This window comes from Xenopus laevis, chromosome 5L, assembly GCF_017654675.1.
Source record: "Xenopus laevis strain J_2021 chromosome 5L, Xenopus_laevis_v10.1, whole genome shotgun sequence".
In the NCBI taxonomy this organism is placed as follows: Eukaryota; Metazoa; Chordata; class Amphibia; order Anura; family Pipidae; genus Xenopus; species Xenopus laevis.
The window spans coordinates 168,286,761-168,308,307 of record NC_054379.1 but is presented as its reverse complement, the minus strand read 5'-3'; the positions used below and the strand labels follow the sequence as shown (position 1 = coordinate 168,308,307).

The window sequence follows — 21,547 nt, the reverse complement described above, 5'->3', positions numbered from 1 at the left end:
CAGGCTGTGATTGGGCCAAGAATGTACTTTTTTCATCCAAATTCAGATTCGTCCAAATCCAAGTGCCTGGCCCAACCGGATCCTTAAATTTACGCGACTTTCCTTTTACAAACCAGGAAGAGAAAACATTTTAACTGCTTCCTGCCCATGCTTCTCTTTATCCCTTCCTAGGACTACTTTGCATGTGGAAATTGAGTTTTCGGGTCGGGATTCAGCCAAATCTTTCATGATGGATCTGGCCGAATCCCAAAATTGTGGAGTCAATGCATCCCAAAGGTACTTTGTATCCTATTATATTGTATCATATTCTATACTATTGTATTGTACCATATTCTATACTATTATGTTGTATCATATTCTATACTATTATGTTGTACCATATTCTATACTATTATATTGTATCATATTCTATACTATTGTATTGTATCATATTCTATACTATTATATTGTATCATATTCTATACTATTGTATTGTATCATATTCTATACTATTATATTGTATCATATTCTATACTATTGTATTGTACCATATTCTATACTATTATATTGTATCATATTCTATACTATTATATTGTACCATATTCTATACTATTGTATTGTACCATATTCTATACTATTGTATTGTACCATATTCTATACTATTATATTGTATCATATTCTATACTATTATATTGTACCATATTCTATACTATTATATTGTATCATATTCTATACTATTATATTGTATTGTATTGAGCATAGGTATCCAGCACAATGCTCCATGCTGAGTTCATGTGTAGGAGTTACTATAGAGAGGTCACTGGTATATACAGGTACAAATTTAATGGGTACATTGGTACTGGCCAATAACAGGTGGAATTAACACATTTCATGATGATCGAATCCATCCAATAGAAACACTGTATAGCTGGTGTTTTCCAGGGGGAGGAGTCAATAAATACATATGACGTTCTCTATACTGTGTATATAATGGTGGGCACCCTCCTATGGAAATAAAGGGAGGCTCCAACACAAAGTTCGGGGGGGGGGGGGGTTCACATGAGATGAGTGTTGAATACTTACATAGGAACATGGGGGACAGGCCTGGCATATCACAGGTTAAATTAAAGCACAGTATGATCTGTATATTAACAAGGGGTTACAGATCTGACGCCCGTCATTGAAACTGGGTCTGTGCCTTTAATTGGCAAGAATCCATTTCTCATTGGCTGCAGATGATCCCGCCCCCTGATGCAGATCCCAAATAATGATACTCAGCAACACTATACAGTTCCTAATAGCAGCGGCCGCGCTTGCTGCCTCCGAGTGTACCCTGTCCAAACCACAGGCTTTAGATACACCCTTCATTCAAGCACGGCCGCTGCTATTCTATTGATAAAAACAAAAAAGAAACAAAAAGAGACAATCGGCATGCGAGTCCGTCCCACCGCCAAACTGGGAGGGGGGAACCAACAGAAATATAAAAAAGCAACTAAAAGTAGCACCAGATACGGGGGTCTCAGAGTGAAAGGGGGAGGGGTCTATATTTGGGGGAGCAGTATGGCACTGCCAACCTCATGCCCAAAGTCACAGAAACACGTCAGCCGTTAATTGGTGCAGTTCAACACAGAGGAATTAACATTCACCAGGGACAATTCTAGTGGCATTTAACTGAACCCAAACCATTATTTTCTTTAAATAGTCCCCCACGTGGCCACTTACCCTCCCACTGAACTTGCCACACGCTCATTATATGGGCGACACCCTCTTCAGCAGCAGCAATTGTCAGACAAGTTACATATAAATAAATGTGGCAGCTGCAATAGAGACTGGCACATGGGTAAGTGGGGGGAGGGGAGAGGTAATGTCACATGATCATTTCTCTAAATAAAAACCAATAAATCCCAAGATTAAAAAACAAAAATAAAAGAGTTCAGAAAGGAGAACCCGTTGGGACCTGAGGCCTATATAAGAGACGTGTGCTTTACACAACCCAGCGGCTCCGGCTTTCAGCCCCATCTGCTCCAGGGGTCCCATTACTGGCAGTGAACTGGGAGGAGTCAATCCCATATTTACTGTTACTGGACCAAGAGCTCACGATCAGTCGGGGGCTGGTGTTGTATAAAAATCCAAATAAAAGCGAGGGGTCGCGGGGGTGTTGGAAATCAAACGGCACCAGAAACATTCAGTTGGTCTTTTTCATAGTTTATGTCAGTTGCCACAGGAGAGGTTTGTAGTTGCCCCTTATGAAGGGTTCCGAGTCCATTGTTGGTTCCACCCAGAGGCGGATCTGGTCTGTGGGAATTAGAGGACTACTGCAGACTGGAGGCCGATCTTCTCCTCCTCCTCTAGTCAGTCTGTATTGGGCTTTTTCAGTGAGAAGGGGAGAATGTTGAAGTGTTTGCTCAGCTGGTTCACCTGCAACGGGAGAGAGAAATAGGAATAAATAGGCAGGAGAGAGAGAGAGAGAGAGAGAGAGAGAGAGAGTGTAAATAGGAATAGACAGACAGGAGAGCGAGAGAGAGGGGGAGAGAGAGAGAGAGAGAGAGAGAGAGAGAGAGAGAGAGAGAGAGAGAGAGAGAGAGTGTAAATAGGAATAGACAGACAGGAGAGCGAGAGAGAGAGAGAGAGAGAGAGAGAGAGAGAGAGAGAGAGAGAGAGAGAGAGTAAATAGGAATAAATAGACAGGAGGAGAGACTGAGAGAAATAGGCGCGAGAGAGAGTGTAATAGGAATAAATAGACAGGAGAGAGAGAGAGAGAGAGGAGAGGAGAGAGAGAGAGAGAGAGAGAGGAGAATAGGAATAAATAGGCAGGAGAGAGAGAGAGTGAGAAAATAGGAATAAATAGGCAGGAGAGAGAAAGAGAGAGAGAGAGAGAGAGGGGGAAGGAGAGGAGAGAGAGGGGGAGAGAGAGAGAGAGAGGGGGAGAGAGAGAGAGAGAGAGAGAGAGAGAGAGAGAGAGAGAGAGAGAGAGAGAGAGAGAGAGAGAGAGAGAGAGAGTAAATAGGAATAGACAGACAGGAGAGCGAGAGAGAGAGAGAGAGAGAGAGAGAGAGAGAAGAGAGAGAGAGAGAGAGAGAGAGAGAGAGAGAGAGAGAGAGTAAATAGGAATAAATAGACAGGAGAGAGAGACTGAGAGAAAATAGGCGCGAGAGAGAGTGTAAATAGGAATAAATAGACAGGAGAGAGAGAGAGAGAGAGAGAGAGAGAGAGAGAGAGAGAGAGAGAGAGAGAGAGAGAGAGAGAGAGAGAGAGAGAGAGAGAGAATAGGAATAAATAGGCAGGAGAGAGAGAGAGTGAGAAAATAGGAATAAAAAGGCAGGAGAGAGAGAGAGTAAATAGGAATAAATAGACAGGAGAGAGAGAGAGAGAATAAATAGGCAGGAGAGAGAGTGAGAGAAAATAGGAATAAATAGGCAGGAGAGAGAGAGAGAGAGAAATAGGCGCGAGAGAGAGAGAGAGAGAGAGAGAGAGAGAGGAGAGAGAGAGAGAGAGAGAGAGAGAGTATAAATAGGAATAAATAGACGAGAGAGAGGGAGAGTGAGAGAGAGAGAGAGAGAGAGAGAGAGAGAGAGAGAGAGAGAGAGAGAGAGAGAGAGAGAGAGAGTAAATAGGAATAAATAGACAGATGATAGATGTATCCCACTCACCACATTGACGCCGTAATGAATATGAGCCACAGTCACCAGCACCGTCACCAGAACCAGCGCCAGGGTCTCGTATTGAGATTCGACTCCTGAGACGGACACGCCCACAGCCAATGTGAGGGGGAGGAGCAACCAGCTGAGAGGTTGGCACCGCGTGTTGCTCATCTGGCACACGATCAGCTGACACTGGAACACACAGCGACAACATGAGCACAATCATCATCATCATCATCATCATCATGAAATGACACTGCAGCTCTGGCACATACAGCTTGTGTATCATTAAAGGCACAGGCCAGCATTCTGATTGGACTTACGGTGATGTTGGCAAAGGTGGTTCCCACCATAAAGTAGAAGAGCCGGGGGTGTTGCTCCAGGATGTTGGAAGGAGAAGCGAAAATCCAGAAAGTAGAGAGGATGAAGAGCAGCACGGGAGAGATAATGGGGAGCATGGCCTCATACAGTGACCCGTGTTTCAGGGTGTTGTCTCTATAGGCTCTGCCGGGGGGAAACAATCTGGTTACACAATTAAAGGGACAGCGCAAGCTCCAATACTCACATTGGAGTCAGCTGCAAACTATTCTCACTGGGCTGGGGAACCCTCTACATTTAATGGGCCCCTGGCTCCTGGGAAATGGGGTGAAGTTTTATAGTAGAGTGTGGCAGAATTCTGCACTGAAATACATTTCTCAAAAGAGCAAACAGATTTTTTTATATTTCATTTTGAAATCTGACATGGGGCTAGACATATTGTCAGTTTCCCAGCTGCCCCCAGTCATGTGACTTGTGCTCTGATAAACTTCAGTCACTCTTTACTGCAAGTTGGAGTGATATCACCCCCCCCAGCAGCCTAACAACAGAACAATGGGAAGGTAACCAGATAGCAGCTCCCTAACACAAGATAACAGCTGCCTGGTAGATCTAAGAACAGCACTCAATAGTAAAATCCAGGTCCCACTGAGACTCATTCAGTTACATTGAGTAGGAGAAACAACAGCCTGCCAGAAAGCAGTTCCATCCTAAAGTGCTGGCTCTTTCTGAAATCACATGACCAGGCAAAATGACCTGAGATGCACCTACTCACCAATATTACAACTAAATACACTTGTTGCTTCAGGAATGACATTTTATATTGTAGAGTCAATTATTTGCAGTGTAATTTAGAAATAAAATCAGGACAGAATCCATCATTGATGTTGCTGAACTACAGCCCCCACCATGCTCTGACCCATGGGTATACGTTGTATAATGCATTGTCCTATATGATATGGACTGTGCACTGTGATGCTTCTGCTTGTGGGCTGGCACCCGTCCACCATCATCACTGCGTGAAATGGACAGTTCTGATTGGGCAGTCACTGCATGCTGGATGATACCAGTAGAAAGGGACTGGATGGAGCAAACTTACTTGAACACGTTGTAAAGGCTCATGGGGAGGGTCACACACAGGGCACAGCCTGGAATGAAGGAAAGCACAGTAGTGAACATTTAATATAGTGAAGTGAACCTGCTATAAAATATGGGGCAGATTTATCAAGGTTTGAATTGAAAATTGGAATTTTAGAGTTTTTTATGGGCAAAACTAGCAAATTGGACTTGGGAATTATCCAAATTTGATTCGAGATTTTCAAAAAAATACAAAATTCTAATTAAATTTCCTATATTTATCATACTCTGGCCTTTAAGAACTCAAATTCAGCTATTTTCTACCTAAAACCTTCCAAATTGCTGTTTATGTCAATGGGAGATGTTGAGTTGTTTGCAGCCTTCCTGAAAAAACTAACCGAGAATTCAAATTCGATTCGAGTTTTCGGGCCAATCCTATTCACAAAATTTGCATTCAATAACAAATTACGATTGGTCGAATTTCGAGTTCAGGGGGAGTTTAAAAGACTCAAATGAATTCCAAATTCGACCTTTGATAAATGTGCCTCTATATGTTATAGGTAATGCTCCTCTAGGGACAGACTGGGGAGTAACCCCCGATACTGTAAGAGGGTATAGCCCCTTAAATCTGTGGGGTAAGAAGCAGTGCAGTGGGCTGTGTATTCAGGAGGTATAGAATTAGTGGAGGTCACTTTCACCCCTCCCCCAGCTCTCTGGGTGCCTCACCTGTATGGCAGCTCCGTTTAGATCAATAATAACAGTGTCCAGCCTGGAGACTACACAAGCGATATTCCCAATATATAATAAATAAAGTACCCCCTATTGTAAAATATAAGGATATTATAAGTTACCGAGAAGTTTCATGACCTTTTATACAGGTCATGGAACTCAGAGGTTACTTCTAATATCCTCATAATTTCCAACAAGGGATACTTTATTTATTATAATACACAAGTTTTAGTGAGTCATGTGACAGAAATGACATCACAACTCACCGTTTATAACTGATGACATCACTAGTCACCATTTATAAGGATATAATTTACAAGATATTCATGGCTTTTTTGTATTATATATATATATGTATATACACAATATATAGAGGTAGATAATCACAGGGTGGGCAACTTACCAACAATCATGGAAGTGAAGAGGTCTCGGTACAAGATGTTGAAAAACGCTGGGGTGTACCAGGCCTCCACCCCCACCATGGCGGTCACCAGATAAACACAGGAGATGGTCTGTAACACAATCACATTTACATTGCTCCTTAAAGGTGAACTAAACCCAGAACATGAATATGCCCAAAAATACCATATTTTCTATAGTGAACTTATTGCACGAGGCTAAAGTTTGAGCTTGTCAATAGCAGCAATGATCCAGGACTTCAAACTTGTCACAGGGGGTCACCATCTTGGAAAGTGTCTGTGACACTCACATGCTCAGTGGGCTCTGATTGGCTGTTGAGAAGCTAAGCTTAGGGCTCGTCACTAATTATCCAGCAGAAAATGAGCTTCCCTGGCTGTAATATAAGCTGATGCTACAGGTTTGCTGATTATTCAATTCTGATGCTAATTGCACTGCATCAGCAGAAAAGAAGATGGGGAGCTACTGGGGCATCTTTGGAGACACAGATCTTTACTGCTAAAGGGCTGTGGTTACCTTGGGCTGGTACAGAAGCACAAAACATCATGTACAACATTTCTACCTACTTCTTTAGTTAGGCTTTAGTTATCCTTTAAAGAAGAAGGAAAGCTACAGAAGCAGTTTATTGCCAATAGATTAGCCACAATAGTACAAGCTATAACAATATATTTATTCTGCAGAATGCTTTACTATCCACTATTTTGGATTCGGCCGAACCCCTGAATCCTTCGCGAAAGATTAGGCCAAATACCGAACCAAATCCAAATCATAAACTTCCTGCCTGAGTCTCTCCCTGCTCACTCATAGCTCTGGGCTCAGATTACAGCAGGGAGAGAGAGGAGCAAACTGAGCATGCTCAAGCCCTAGCCCTGGAGGTTTAAGCTGAAAACAGTTAGTCTGATACAGAAGCCCATGAGTACACAATAGAAGGAAAGAAATGTGGTGTTTCTTTTGACAGAGGACTCAGAGCAGCATTACTTTGAGGGGTTACTGATGTATTTATATAGACCTTTCTGATAAATCTTACTTAGTTTTAGCCTTTCCTTCTCCTTTAAATGTCTCCGCTATATCCGCCAGTGCAGATGCTCAGTACAGTGAATGGTGGGAGCACTTACCACTTGGCTCAAGTCGTAGCCCCAGGGCAGAAAGAGAATGCCCGTGTTGTATTTCTCCCAGTGTGAGAGGATGAAGGAGAACAGGACCACCCATAGCAGCAGGTAAAGCACCAGGACGCTGACCCCTGTCTCCCCACGACCAAATATGGAGTAGACTGTCACCACAAAGAATATACAGGCCCAGCTGTCCAGTCCGTGATCAAACAGCTCCCCCAGTGGTGTACTGGAGTTGGTCCTCCGAGCTTGTTTGCCATCCACTCCATCTGAAATACACACCAGATGTCCATTAGCCCTCAAATTCCATAAATATATAATATTATATATATATATAACATGCATCATATTCTTCCTATTGTAGTGATGCAGAAAATACAGGAGTATTGAGAATTAGACTGCACGCACACACTTACCTAGAGTATAAGATGTGAAGTTCAGCAAGCCCGCAAGAATCCACACCCAGTTGGGCACGTGCACCTGACCTGGAGCTGCAAATACACAGAAGGGGGTAGTGAGGAGGTGCACCTGTATTTGCTCCAGCTCTGTCCCACATGGACTAAACATTCCCACAGTAATTGGAGTGGTTGACCTTTAACTTTTAATATGTTAAAGAATGGCCTAGGCAACTTTTCAATTGGTCTTCATTATTTATTTTGTCTAGTTTTTCCATTATTTGCTTTATTTTTCTGGCTCTTTTCAGCTTCCAAATGGGGGGGGGTCACTGACCCCATCTAAAAACCAAATGCTCAGTAAGGCTACAAATGTATTGTTATTACTACTTTTTATTACTCGTCTTTCTATTCAGGCCTCTCCTATTCATATTCCAGTCTCTTACTCAAATAAGTACATGGTTGCTAGGGGAATTTGGACCCTAGCAACCAGATTGCTGAAATTGCAAACTAAAGAGTTGCTGAATAAAAGCTAAATAACTCCACAAATGATAAACACTAAAAACCAATTGCAAATGGTCTCAGAATATCGCTCTCTACATGATACTAACAGTTAATTTAAAGGTGAACAACCTTTGGAGTGGAGACGACCAACAGCAGTTGCTACAGGGGGATACATAGTGAATAAAGTGCCCCCTATTGTAAAATATAAGGATATTATATAGTGAATAAAGTACCCCCTCTTGTAAAATATAAGGATATTATAAGTTACCGAGGAGTTTCATGACCATATAAAAACACGAGGCCGAAGGCCGAGTGTTTTTATACAGGTCATGGAACTCCGAGGTAACTTATAATATCCTCATATTTTACAACTGGGGGTACTTTATTTATTATAATACACAAATTTTAGTGAGTCATGTGACAGAAATTACATCACTACTCACTGTTTATAACTGATGACATCACTACTCACCGTTTATAAGGATATCATTTACAAGATATTCACGGCTTTTGTGTATTATAAGTTAATACACTAGGCCAAAGTTCAAGAAACTCCAAGGTGACTTCTAATATTCTGATATTTTCCAACAGGGGGTAGTTTATTTATTATAATACACAAGTTTCAGTGAGTCATGTGACAGAAATGACATCACTAAGCACCGTTCATTAGGATATCGTTTACAGGATATTCATGGCTCTTGTGTATTATATATAGTGGATAATGTACCCCCTTACTGAAATTTATATAGTGAATAAAGTACCCCCTCTTGTAAAATATAAGGATATTATAAGTTACCAAGGAGTTTCATGACCATATAAAAGTATGAGGCCGAAGTCCGAGGTAACTTCTAATATCCTCATATTTTACAACTGGGGGTACTTTATTTATTATAATACACACATTTCAGTGAGTCATGTGACAGAAATGACATCAGAACTCACCGTTTATAACTGATGACATCAGAACTCCCTGTTTATAAGGATATAATTTACAAGATATTCATGGCTTTTGAGTATTATATAGTGAATAAAGTACCCCCTCTTGTAAAATATAAGGATATTATTAGTTACCGAGGAGTTTCATGACCATATAAAAGTACGAGGCCAAAGGCCGAGTGTTTTTATACAGGTCATGGAACTCCGAGGTAACTTCTAATATCCTCATATTTTACAACTGGGGGTACTTTATTTATTATAATACACAAATTTTAGTGAGTCATGTGACAGAAATTACATCACTACTCACCGTTTATAACTGATGACATCACTACTCACCGTTTATAAGGATATAATTTACAAGATATTCATGGCTTTTGTGTATTATATAAATATATTGAGCAGCACAACCGCTCCCCACGTGTGCCAAGCTTACCTGAAGCATAGAAGCCTGGATCAAAAAACGCCATCAAAAAAAAGGTGAAAACCAAAAGTAGGAAACCGCTAAAAGTGATCAGATTTGGAGCCAGCCATGTAGGGAAGAACTACGAAGAGAGAGAGAAATGATTAGTTCCATACATTTCCTCTGTGATCAGAGCAATGGCTAAAGAAACAAACTGTATTGTACAACACAGCAGGAACAGTCCCCTAAGTTTACTCATAGTCTGTACAGAGAGATCCCATAAAACTATGGCAGTATAGGTATTCCCTGTACTAAGCACAATTCAGCAGGAACAGTCCCCTAAGTTTGCTCGTAGTCTGTACAGAGAGATCCCATAAAACTATGGCAGCATAGGTATTCCCTGTACTAAGCACAATTCAGCAGGAACAGTCCCCTAAGTTTGCTCATAGTCTGTACAGAGAGATCCCATAAAACTATGGCAGCATAGGTATTCCCCTGTACTAAGCACAATTCAGCAGGAACAGTCCCTAAGTTTGCTCATAGTTTGTACAGAGAGATCCCATAAAACTATGGCAGCATAGGTATTCCCTGTACTAAGCACAATTCAGCAGGAACAGCCCCTAAGTTTGCTCATAGTTTGTACAGAGAGATCCCATAAAACTATGGCAGCATAGGTATTCCCTGTACTAAGCACAATTCAGCAGGAACAGTCCCTAAGTTTGCTCATAGTCTGTACAGAGAGATCCCATAAAACTATGGCAGCATAGGTATTCCCTGTACTAAGCACAATTCAGCAGGAACAGTCCCTAAGTTTGCTCATAGTCTGTACAGAGAGATCCCATAAAACTATGGCAGCATAGGTATTCCCTGTACTAAGCACAATTCAGCAGGGTGGCATGGGTACAATAAAGACAATAAGATTTAGGTTAAATGATAAAACAGTGATGATGGTAAGTCACACTTACCCGCACTATTGAGTTCCAGAAGGGGTGCATGACATAGAGGGACAGTGGGTTGGTATCCACAGCGCTGTACTGTAAGAGAAAACAAGAGGAGTGTTACACAAGCTGACATTTGCCTGCAACTCATTCAATATACTCAGAGTGGCAGTCACACACACACACACACATATATATATAATACACAAAAGCCATGAATATCCTGTAAATTATATCCTTATAAACGGTGAGTTCTGATGTCATCAGTTATAAACGGTCAGTTCTGATGTCATTTCTGTCACATGACTCATTGAAATTTGTGTATTATAATAAATAAAGTACCCCCAGTTGTAAAATATGAGGATATTAGAAGTTATCTCGGAGTTCCATGACCTGTATAAAAACACTCCGCCTTCGGCCTCGTACTTTTATATGGTCATGAAACTCCTCGGTAACTTATAATATCCCTATATTTTACAAGAGGGGGTACTTTATTCACTATATATTAATATATCCATACCCTATCGATCACATGATACAATTTTGTGCTCTGGTACCAAGTGCTCTGGATATAGGAAAGGTTCTGACAAAACTCCTTTATTTTACTTGGAAGACTCCCATAAATGCTGCTCCCCCCCCACACTAGTAACAAGTGTGATAAATGTAAGCCCTTGCCCTTTAAAGGGGTTGTTCGCCTTTAAATTAACTGTTAGTAAGATGTAGAGAGGGATAAGGTGAGACAATTTGCAATTGGTTTTCCTTTTTTATTATTTGTGGATTTCGAGTTATTTAGCTTTTTATTCAGCAGCTCTCCCGTTTGTAATTTCAGCAATCTGGTTGCTATGGTCCAAATTCCCCTAGCAACCATGCACTGATATGAATAAGAGACTGGAATATGAATAGGAGAGACCTGAATAGAAAGATGAGGAATAAAAAGTAGCAATAACAATACATTTGTAGCCTTACTGAGCATTTGTTATTTAGATGGGGTCAGCGACCCCCTCCCCCATTTGAAACTGGAATGAGTCAGAAGAAGAAGAAGAAGGCAAATAATTAAAAAACTATAAAAAATAAACAATGAAGACCAGTTGAAAAGTTGCTTAGAGTTGGCCATTCTATAACATACCAAACATTGACTTAAAGGGGCTGTTCACCTTCCAAACATTTTTTTCAGTTCGATTGCTTTCAGATTGTTCCCCAGAAATAAAGACTTTCATCAATTATTTTCTATTATTATTTTTATTTATTTATTTTTTACAGTTTTTCCAAAATCTGCATTTAAAGTCCCTGTCTCTGGTGTTTGAGTGACAGCTCAGTAATTCAGGTGCAGGTTCTGTTACAATTTTACAACACTGAGTTGATCCATTTCTCAGCAGCATCTCTGGAGTCTCAGTAACTATTGTATCAAGTCTAACAACTGCCTGTAATGAAACTCAGGGATTCTGCTCAGCAGGGACATACACACGAAATGTATCAACTAAATGTACGGAAAGCATTTTAGGACATCATCAGGAGAACACACGCTCCTGCATTCCCTCTCCTAAAGAACAAGTATGCAGACTCGTCTCTTATTCTACTCACTGACCCAAAGAAACTGCAGTCACACCTCCATGCTGCCCAAATTTGCTGTTGCAATCTCCCCCCCTTGTGGTTCATTTCTCATCCGTCCCTCCTCGACCCTCCCACCTCTGTCCTCGGCCCTCCCACCTCTGTCCTCGGCCCTCCCACCTCTGTCCTCGGCCCTCCCACCTCTGTCCTCGGCCCTCCCACCTCTGTCCTCGGCCCTCCCACCTCTGTCCTCGGCCCTCCCACCTCTGTCCTCGGCCCTCCACCTGGTCCTCGGCCCTCCCACCACTGTCCTCGGCCCTCCCACCTCTGTCCTCGGCCCTCCCACCTCTGTCCTCGGCCCTCCCACCTCTGTCCTCGGCCCTCCCACCTCTGTCCTCGGCCCTCCCACCTCTGCCCACCCACCTCTGTCCTCGGCCCTCCCACCTCTGTCCTCGGCCCTCCCACCTCTGTCCTCGGCCCTCCCACCTCTGTCCTCGGCCCTCCCACCTCTGTCCTCGGCCCTCCCACCTCTGTCCTCGGCCCTCCCACCTCTGTCCTCGGCCCTCCCACCTCTGTCCTCGGCCCTCCCACCTCTGTCCTCGGCCCTCCCACCTCTGTCCTCGGCCCTCAGACCTCCCACCTCGGCCTTCATTACAAAAGCCCTCCGTCCTCAGCCCCCCCCTCAGCTCTCAGCTTGGTTACGAGCGGAGGTCTGAGCACGGAGGGCTAAGGAGGGAGGGCTGAAGAATGAACCACATGGGGGAGATTGCAACAGCAAATTTGGGCAGTATGGAGGTGTGACTGCAGTCTCTTCGTATCAGTGAGTAGAATAAGAGACGAGTCTGCATACTTGTTCTTTAGGAGAGGGAATGCAGGAGCGCGTGTTCTCCTGATGATGTCCTAAAATGCTTTCCGTATAAATGGATCAATTTAGAACAGTGTCCAGGGTCATCTACCCTCCTCCCAGAGCTGCTTTAGAAGGTGAAAAGTGACACTTTACACATGAATATTAGAAAAATGTTACACATAGAAAATAGAAAGTCTGGTGATCTATCTGAAAACAACTATTTGTTTGAAGGTGAATTGCCCCTTTAATACCAATGCTATACCCGTACCCCTTCATTCCAACACTGCTGCCACAATCTCATGCTCAGTATTTGTCCCTCTTGCTCCATGAGTATCTCCCAGGCCTGCGGTGATCTAGTGCCCAAGAGCTGACTCTCTGTATTGCCCACTGGAGGGGCAGAGGAACAGGTCCCACGTGGAGCATGAATACAGACAGACAGCTGCCAGTGCCAAGCACACTCTGGGGCATCACCTGATACACTATCCACAGGACTGGCACAGAACAAGGATCCGGCTCACAGGTCAGATAATAAAGAATTGTACAAGTGTGACCCCGGCTCATTAGTCTCATGTTTCCTCCACTTCTACTGATTCAACTGATCCGACCTCACAGCACAAATCCAATCTCCTCTGTCTGTGTTTGGGAATCGGATCCATCCCCAGGGCTTAAAGGAACAGTTCAGTGTGAAAATAAAAACTGGGTAAATAGATAGGCTGTGCAAAATAAAACATGTATCTAATATAGTTAGTTAGGCAAAAATGTAATGTATAAAGGCTGGAGAGACTGGATGTGTAACATAATAGCCAGAACACTACTTCCTGCTTTTCAGCTCTCTAACTCTGAGTTAGTCAGTGACTATAAGGGGGGCCACATGGGACATAACTGTTCAGTGAGTTTGTAATTGATCCTCAGCATTCAGCTCAGATTCAAAAGCAACAGATATGACCCATGTGGTCCCCCCTCAAGTCTCTGATTGGTTACTGCATGGTAACCAATCAGTGGAAAGCAAGAGAGCTGAAAAGCAGGAAGTAGTGTTCTGGCTATTATGTTACACATCCAGTCACTCCGGCCTTTATACATTACAGTTTTGCCTAACTAACTATATTAGATACATTATTTTTTTTGCACAGACTGTCTATTTACCCAGTTTTTATTTTACACTGAACATTTCCTTTAATTCTTTCCTCAAATCTGTGCCAGGGCTCCCTGAATAGGGCCCAATAGAGAAGATACTGCCCCGAGAGAACAACACAATGACAGAGCAACGTACCACAGGCAGGCAATCAGTACGGCAGCGCCATCCACAGACTAGATACAGAAGCTGCTTCAGGAAGAGGGGCTGTGTGCCTTGCCATTAAATACCCTGTACAGCTATGGGATCCGGAAATCTGTTATCCAGAAAGCTCTGAATTACGTAATGCCCATCTCTCCATTTTATCCAAATAATCCTTTCCTTTTTCTCTCTGTACAGGTATGGGACCTGTTACCCAGAATGCTCGGGACCTGTGGCTTTCCGCATAACGTACCTTGCAGGTACGAAACGCGTAGGGCCTATGGAGATGCATCAATACTTTTAATTATGACTAATAAACTTTTTAACTTATATTATTGGCCCTGTGGATTCCTCTGAGTGCCACATAGCCCTGTTCTTTTGCCAACATGAAAGTTTGAACACATTTCTGTGGTTTTTATGTGTTATTACAGTTTTGCTAATGAAGGTCAATTGCCCTTCATTAAATATAAGCTGCAAGTTACAGTTTCCCCAAGAGACTGGCTTATTTTATAATATATATTTGTTACAATTGTTTCTTTGCTTATCTTAAATTGGTACAATTGTTTCTTTGTTCATCTTAAATTGGTACAATTGTTTCTTTGTTCATCTTAAATGGTTACAAAAGTATCAAAGTGCAGCAGCCACGTATTCAGGGACAAAAGTCGATTACATTTTAGAAACATTGTATCTTTTTCTGGCTGTTCAGTGCAGGAGATCAAAGAGAAAGTCGGACATTTCAGTAACAATCTGGGACTGTGGGTTGAGCTGTCGAAATCGGGACTGTCCCGTGAAAAACGTCACAGTTGGGAGGTGTGTAGATAATGTGGGGGGCATAGATGTCAGCAGATGTCTGTGTATAAAGGCAAAGTTAAGGCACATGATGGGTAGGAAAGTGAGTAGGGGGAGTGGAGATGTATGAAGGGAGGTAATAATGAGGAATGACAGTTTGGTTGGAGTTTGACCTGTTACACAAACACAGTGACATGTGGCAAGTTTATTTATTGTATCAAACCAAATAAAGACAAGTCCTAACGATTAATAAGTTTGTACGGCACCCCCTCCCCCCAGGCAGTTCATTTACAGACACGACACTCTCATTGGCTACATGCTGGATCTAGTATTGGATTCACAGAAGGGAAGAAATATAACTTGCACCCCAACTGCCACACCCAGGCATCTGTCAGGAGTGTAGGTTCCCAGGAGGCTGCCAGTGGGTGCTGGGAGTATTAGTTCCACAGCATCTATATGCCCTACACCCTTCCCTGACTGCACCAGCGCAACATAACAAAGATTATATTAGAGATATGGTATGTTAGAAATACTAAGAACATGCTGTAGCCCCACGCATTCTGAGCGGTTTGTATAAAAGAATAATGAGGGTGGGAGACTTCAATACAAGCAGATCTTGTGTCTTCTCTACAAGCTCATTAAGAATTAATAGGCCTCTCACACATTCCACTCATCTATATCCACTGTCACATGATCAGCTGGCGGGCCGTTTTTGGGGGACAGGAGCCCACACAATAGGCTGATCTATAATGGGCAGAGATCAGAGGGCTCATGCTGAGCTGCAAGTAAAAGCCTGACACTATAAGGATAATCAGAGAGTTGCAGTTATACACCAGCACTAAATGCCAAGCCATGAAATCTGGTTAATGACAGACAGCTCATAGTGACTCCCACCAGTAATGTGGGTCATGGGCATGTGACCAAGAGGCTGTATGTGATACACATGATATACGGGCTTCAAACCATCATGTCTGACTAGTGTGCAGAACAATGAAACACTGGAAGAAAGGACTTTGTATACTGGGCAGTACATTCCATTATTAGCCCTGATTTACTCTTTACAGTAGTATATAGTATATCCTCTCTCCCTACACTGTATGAACAGCAATATATATATGTAGAGCAGAATATGTATGTATGTAGCAGTGTTTAGTAGATCTCTCCCTGCACTGTATGCACAGCAGTATATAGTATATATAGAGCAGTATATGTATATATGTAGCAGTATATAGTATATGTAGAGCAGTATATGTGTATATGTAACAGAATATAGCAAATATAGCAGTATATAGTACATGTAGAGCAATATATGTGTATATGTAGCAGTATGTAGTATATATAGAGCAGTATATGTGTATATGTAGCAGTATTTAGTAGATGTAGCAGTATATAGTATATGTAGAGCAGTATATGTATATATGTAGCAGTATTTAGTATATGTAGCAGTATATAGTATATATAGAGCAGTATATGTGTATATGTAGCAGTATTTAGTAGATGTAGAGCAGTATATAGTATATGTAGAGCAGTATATAGTATATGTAGAGCAGTATAGCATATATGTAGCAGTATATAGTATATATGTAGAGCAGTATATGTATATATGTAGCAGTATTCAGTAGATGTAGAGCAGTATATGTATATATGTAGAGCAGTATATGTGTATATGTAGCAGTATTTAGCGGATGTAGAGCAGTATATAGTATATATGTAGAGCAGTATATGTATATATGTAGAGCAGTATATAGTATATATGTAGAGCAGTATATGTATATATGTAGAGCAGTATATAGTATATATGTAGAGCAGTATATCGTATATATGTAGCAGTATTTAGTATATGTAGAGCAGTATATCGTATATATGTAGCAGTATTTAGTATATGTAGAGCAGTATATGTATATATGTATCAGTATTTAGTATATGTAGAGCAGTATATAGTATTTATGTAGCAGTATTTAGTATATGTAGAGCAGTATATGTATATATGTAGAGCAGTATATATGTAGCAGTATTTAGTATATGTAGAGCAGTATATGTATATATGTAGCAGTATTTAGTGGATCTCTCCCTGCACAGGAAGTAGAGGACAAGGTGACAGAGGAGAAAGGGGCAAATGTGATGGAAAAGGAGAGAGCTGGAGAGGAAGTGGAGAAATAGGGAGAATAACAGGAACACAGGGAATACGAGGAATATGGAAAGGGAAAGGGAAAGGGACAAGGGAAACACATGGAGATATACACTTACTGGCACAGGCACAAAGCCACACATTTATAGCAGGACTTCCAGGCACCGCTTCCTGCACCCACTACTACTGAGGGTTCCACAAGATTACCCAGAAGCACTTGCCACACACACATAAGCTACACCATGTGGATATGGAACGTCTCTTCTCTGCACAACACATAGATAATGATGTAAATAATAATAATAATAATAATAATAATAATAATAATAATGTACATGCATTCCCTGGGAAGTCTCTGAGCTACAGTCTGTACAGAGCACACTGACCCCACAATATAATAATTCAGTGGAGGGAGAACAAAAGCCAATTGTGTATAAGGACAAAGGCCACTGTACTGCCTCCCACCCAAATACATTGCCCACTCATAGTAACAGCCACTGGTACCGGGGTCTCCCCACTTCCACCACATACGTCACTGACACAAACCAAAATTGGGGGCCACAGATGCCCCAGCGCCCACTACACAATGAGAAATGAACTGGAATGGAATGGAATGCACTGGAGCATGAAGGGCCCTCGGGAGCAGACAAGAGCCTTTCCAGCCCAGGGGCCCCTGTTTCAACATCACACCCTGTTGCCTCAGAACTGCCCCTAAGAGTCTATTGACCCCAGATAACGGAGGCAAGCATGAAAGCGAGGGGTTAAGTGTTTGCCAGGGGGTAGCACTTGACTTGAGTGCAAATACTGCAATGAGTACGGCAACCCAGAGGGCCCCTGAGCCTGGAGAGGAGCGATGATATCCAATAGTCACATGGCTGGGTGACACTGAGAGGGGCACGTGGGGTAACTGTCAGCCAAAAATCACATCCATCTTGCCTGGAATGCACAGCAGCCAATCATAGAGCAGCGCTGATCCTAAATAAGGAAAGAGCCACATCCAATAATAAGGGAAGGGAAAATCCTGTAGGAAAGGATTAGCTAAATATATCCCAGATCCTAGAGTGAAGCAATGTTCCACATTATGGACCCCTGATACAGAAACCCCTGGATAATGGATCCAATACCTGTATAGAAACAGAGCAATAAACTGCAGTGCCCCATAATTATAATGTGTGAGATGGGGAGCTGCCATAGAGCTTGTGCAGGGAGCAGTGTAGTCAAATAATCAGTTGGAACTTGCCCTTACATTTACCCCTGCCACATATGTGCCACTGATACCAGTCTTGTCCTGAACACTCCGTGCCCTTCCCTCTCTGTAACACAATCTGTGCCCGTCTCACACTATACACAGACATCACCAGGGCTTCTGCCAACCACCACTAACTGATACCAGGGGCTAATAAACTACTGACTAATTAACCTGCGTTACTTGCCCACTGCCAATACATCTGTACCAGGGGCAGATAGAGAGGGGGCAGCGGTGCAGATAGAGAGGGGGCGACGGGGCAGATAGAGAGGGGGCGAGAGGGGGCGGCGGGGCAGATAGAGGGGCGGCGGGGCAGATAGAGAGGAGGGGCGGCGGGGCAGATAGAGAGGAGGGGGCGGCGGGGCAGATAGAGAGGGGGGGCGGCGGGGCAGATAGAGAGGGGGGGCGGCGGGGCAGATAGAGAGGGGGGGCGGCGGGGCAGATAGCGAGGGGGCGGTGGGGCCCCCTCTCTATCTGTGGGGGGGGGGACGGCGGGGCAGATAGAGAGGGGGGACGGCGGGGCAGATAGAGAGGGGGACGGCGGGGCAGATAGAGAGGGGGACGGCGGGGCAGATAGAGAGGGGGGACGGCGGGGCAGGGGCGGGGCAGATAGAGGGGGAGGGGCAGGGCAGATAGTGTAAATGAGGACACACAAGATGAGAGTGAATTGGGTGATACAGATGATTTCACACTACAGACAACTAGTGTTATTGGCAGGAGACAGGTCAGATAGAGAATATCAGGGCAGGGATTCAATGAAGGATAAAGTGGGAGGTAGAAATGGAAGAGATTTCCCAGTGTCACCTACACACACACTACATTATCACATTCCCATCATCATTATACACACTATTATATACACACAATTATACACAGTATTATATATACACACTATTATATACACACTGTGAGCAGCTGTACATTCTGCCTCCCCCCAGTAAAGTGAGAATGGAGCAGCCCAGGAAACAGAACATTCCCTACAGTCAGACCGAACCATTCACAGTAAAGGGGCCCCGCCGAGGGAGTGTCCCGGATCCAGGGCTCATCCATCTCCTGTCCTTCCCACAGACACAGTCCCACCCGCACCCAGTGTCCCACAGACAGACTCGTATAGTCACACGCGCCGTATACCAGGACAGGCCACACCCGCGCCTCTCACACCCGGGCCGTCTAGTCGCACAGCCGCAGCGGTACCTTGTACTTATCGAAGCCGGCCAGCTGCTCGGGGCTCACGTATTCCCAGGCCATGGCCGCTGAGGACGAGACGGTTGAGTCGGTGACAGTTGCTGAATGGGAGAATCCGGCGTGTGGGGAAGGGGCGGGGCGGTATCGTGACGTCACGTCCTGGCCGGGGGAGTGGGAGGAGCGGAGATGGGCTGATTGTCCCCGGTGGGTGTCACGTGTCAGACACACCTCCTCCTCCTCCTGTCCGGCTGCCAACTGCTCCGGGCTCGTGACGTGTCTCTTCTGAAGGGGATTCCGCTGGGGACGTTACAGCCTGTAGCCTGGGCTCCTCCTACTACTCCCACAATCCCTTGCTCAGCAGCTCTACTTACTGCCTGGCCCTGCCCGAGTCATTCATCTACTACAAATCCCAGCATCCCCTGTGCACTTGGTCTAATGGCATGCTGCTGGGACTTGTAGTCGTGCCTGTGATAGTCTGAGCCCTGACATCAATGACTTGTGTAATGTGCCTTTAATGAGCACTGCTGCCATACTGCAGTCTCTAATCCACTAGCCACATCCTTAATCTACTAGCCATATCCATGATCCACTAGCCATATCCATGATCCACTAGCCACACCCTTAATCCACTAGCCACATCCAGAATCCACTGGCCACATCCATAATCCACTAGCCACATCCTTAATCCACTAGCCACACACTCACACTGTGCCCCCAGACCTGTCTGACAGGAATCACTGGGACTTTCTCTTCCTCGGCCCATTGTCACTTGGATTTCTATTAGATTGTCAGCTCTGGGGGGCAGAGACCTCTCATAACCCTGGTTATTGTGCGTATGTATTAAAGGCAGTGTTTGTGCAGTTAGTGAGTTGTACAGAGCACTGTGTGTATTATACGACAATATCACATAATAATCCATTATCTCTGGCTGGTGTCATATTATTGCTTCTCTGATAGGTTAATAACAGGCTTATCATTCACACACACATATATATATATATACAGACACACACACACACATTATATATATATATATATATACACACACACACACACATATATATATATATACACACACATATATATATATACACACACATACACACACATATATATATATACACACACATACATACACATATATATATACACACACACACACCTCCATGCAGGGGCCACTCCATGAAGCAAAGGGAAAGTTCTTATCTCTGCCTTATCCCAGTTTTATTGCTGCACAGATAAGGCCCAGTCATCCTTTATCACTGGCATCACATTCAGGTATATTGTGGCACACGGAGGGTTAATCATTAGGCCGTTACCTCGAGAGCTCGGCATTATGGGTATGATCCTGAGATTGTGCCACATAATGATTTTCGGGGGTTTTGCCCGGTGTAGTTTTATGCCCAAGTGGCACTTCAGTCTGTTGGACCCCCTGGAACCCACAAGCCCAGTCTATTCACTTGTGGATTTATTTCCCATGGACTGAAAGGATTCAAGGAATAGGCACCAGGGTGGTCCTTGTTCTTCTGCAAACGTCTCATTGGCCTGAATGTTAAAGCTTCTCTCTGTTTAGTACATGGAGACCCAATGACTAGAGGGATAAAGCTGCTGGGAAAGTCCAATGATGGGTTTCATGCTCAGAAAGGAAAGCAATCGCATTTGGTTGATAAGGTCCCCCCAGGTAGACCACCAGCCACTATATTTGCAAAAAGAGTTTAGTCAGTAGTAGAGGCCATAGGCTCTGAACCAGACAGAAGGGACTCATTTGCCATTTTAAACCAATGTCAGTAGCATCTGATGAGATGAACAATGGGGGGAGAAGTACCATCTGATATCTGGGGAGATGGACAATCTATATGGGGAGAGAAGTACCATCTGATATCTGGGGAGATGGACAATCTATATGGGGAGAGAAGTACCATCTGATATCTGGGGAGATGGACAATCTATATGGGGAGAGAAGTACCATCTGATATCTGGGGAGATGGACAATCTATATGGGGGGAGAAGTACCATCTGATATCTGGGGAGATGGACAATCTATATGGGGAGAGAAGTACCATCTGATATCTGGGGAGATGGACAATCTAT

At 43.5% G+C, this 21,547-nt stretch overlaps 1 protein-coding gene across 1 annotated transcript; it reads right to left on the bottom strand.

Annotated features, from left to right (window-relative positions):
- Positions 1-803: 803 nt before the first annotated feature.
- Positions 804-19,729, bottom strand: selenoi.L (selenoprotein I L homeolog). Its single transcript, NM_001085478.2, has 10 exons — positions 19,466-19,729; positions 10,468-10,536; positions 9,536-9,644; positions 7,684-7,758; positions 7,274-7,536; positions 6,145-6,253; positions 5,035-5,083; positions 3,944-4,124; positions 3,630-3,812; positions 804-2,397 (listed from the first exon to the last, which is right to left on the bottom strand). Exons 1-10 carry the CDS (start codon positions 19,517-19,519, stop codon positions 2,284-2,286), a joined length of 1,206 nt encoding a protein of 401 aa, NP_001078947.2. The 5' UTR covers positions 19,520-19,729; the 3' UTR covers positions 804-2,283.
- Positions 19,730-21,547: the final 1,818 nt, after the last annotated feature.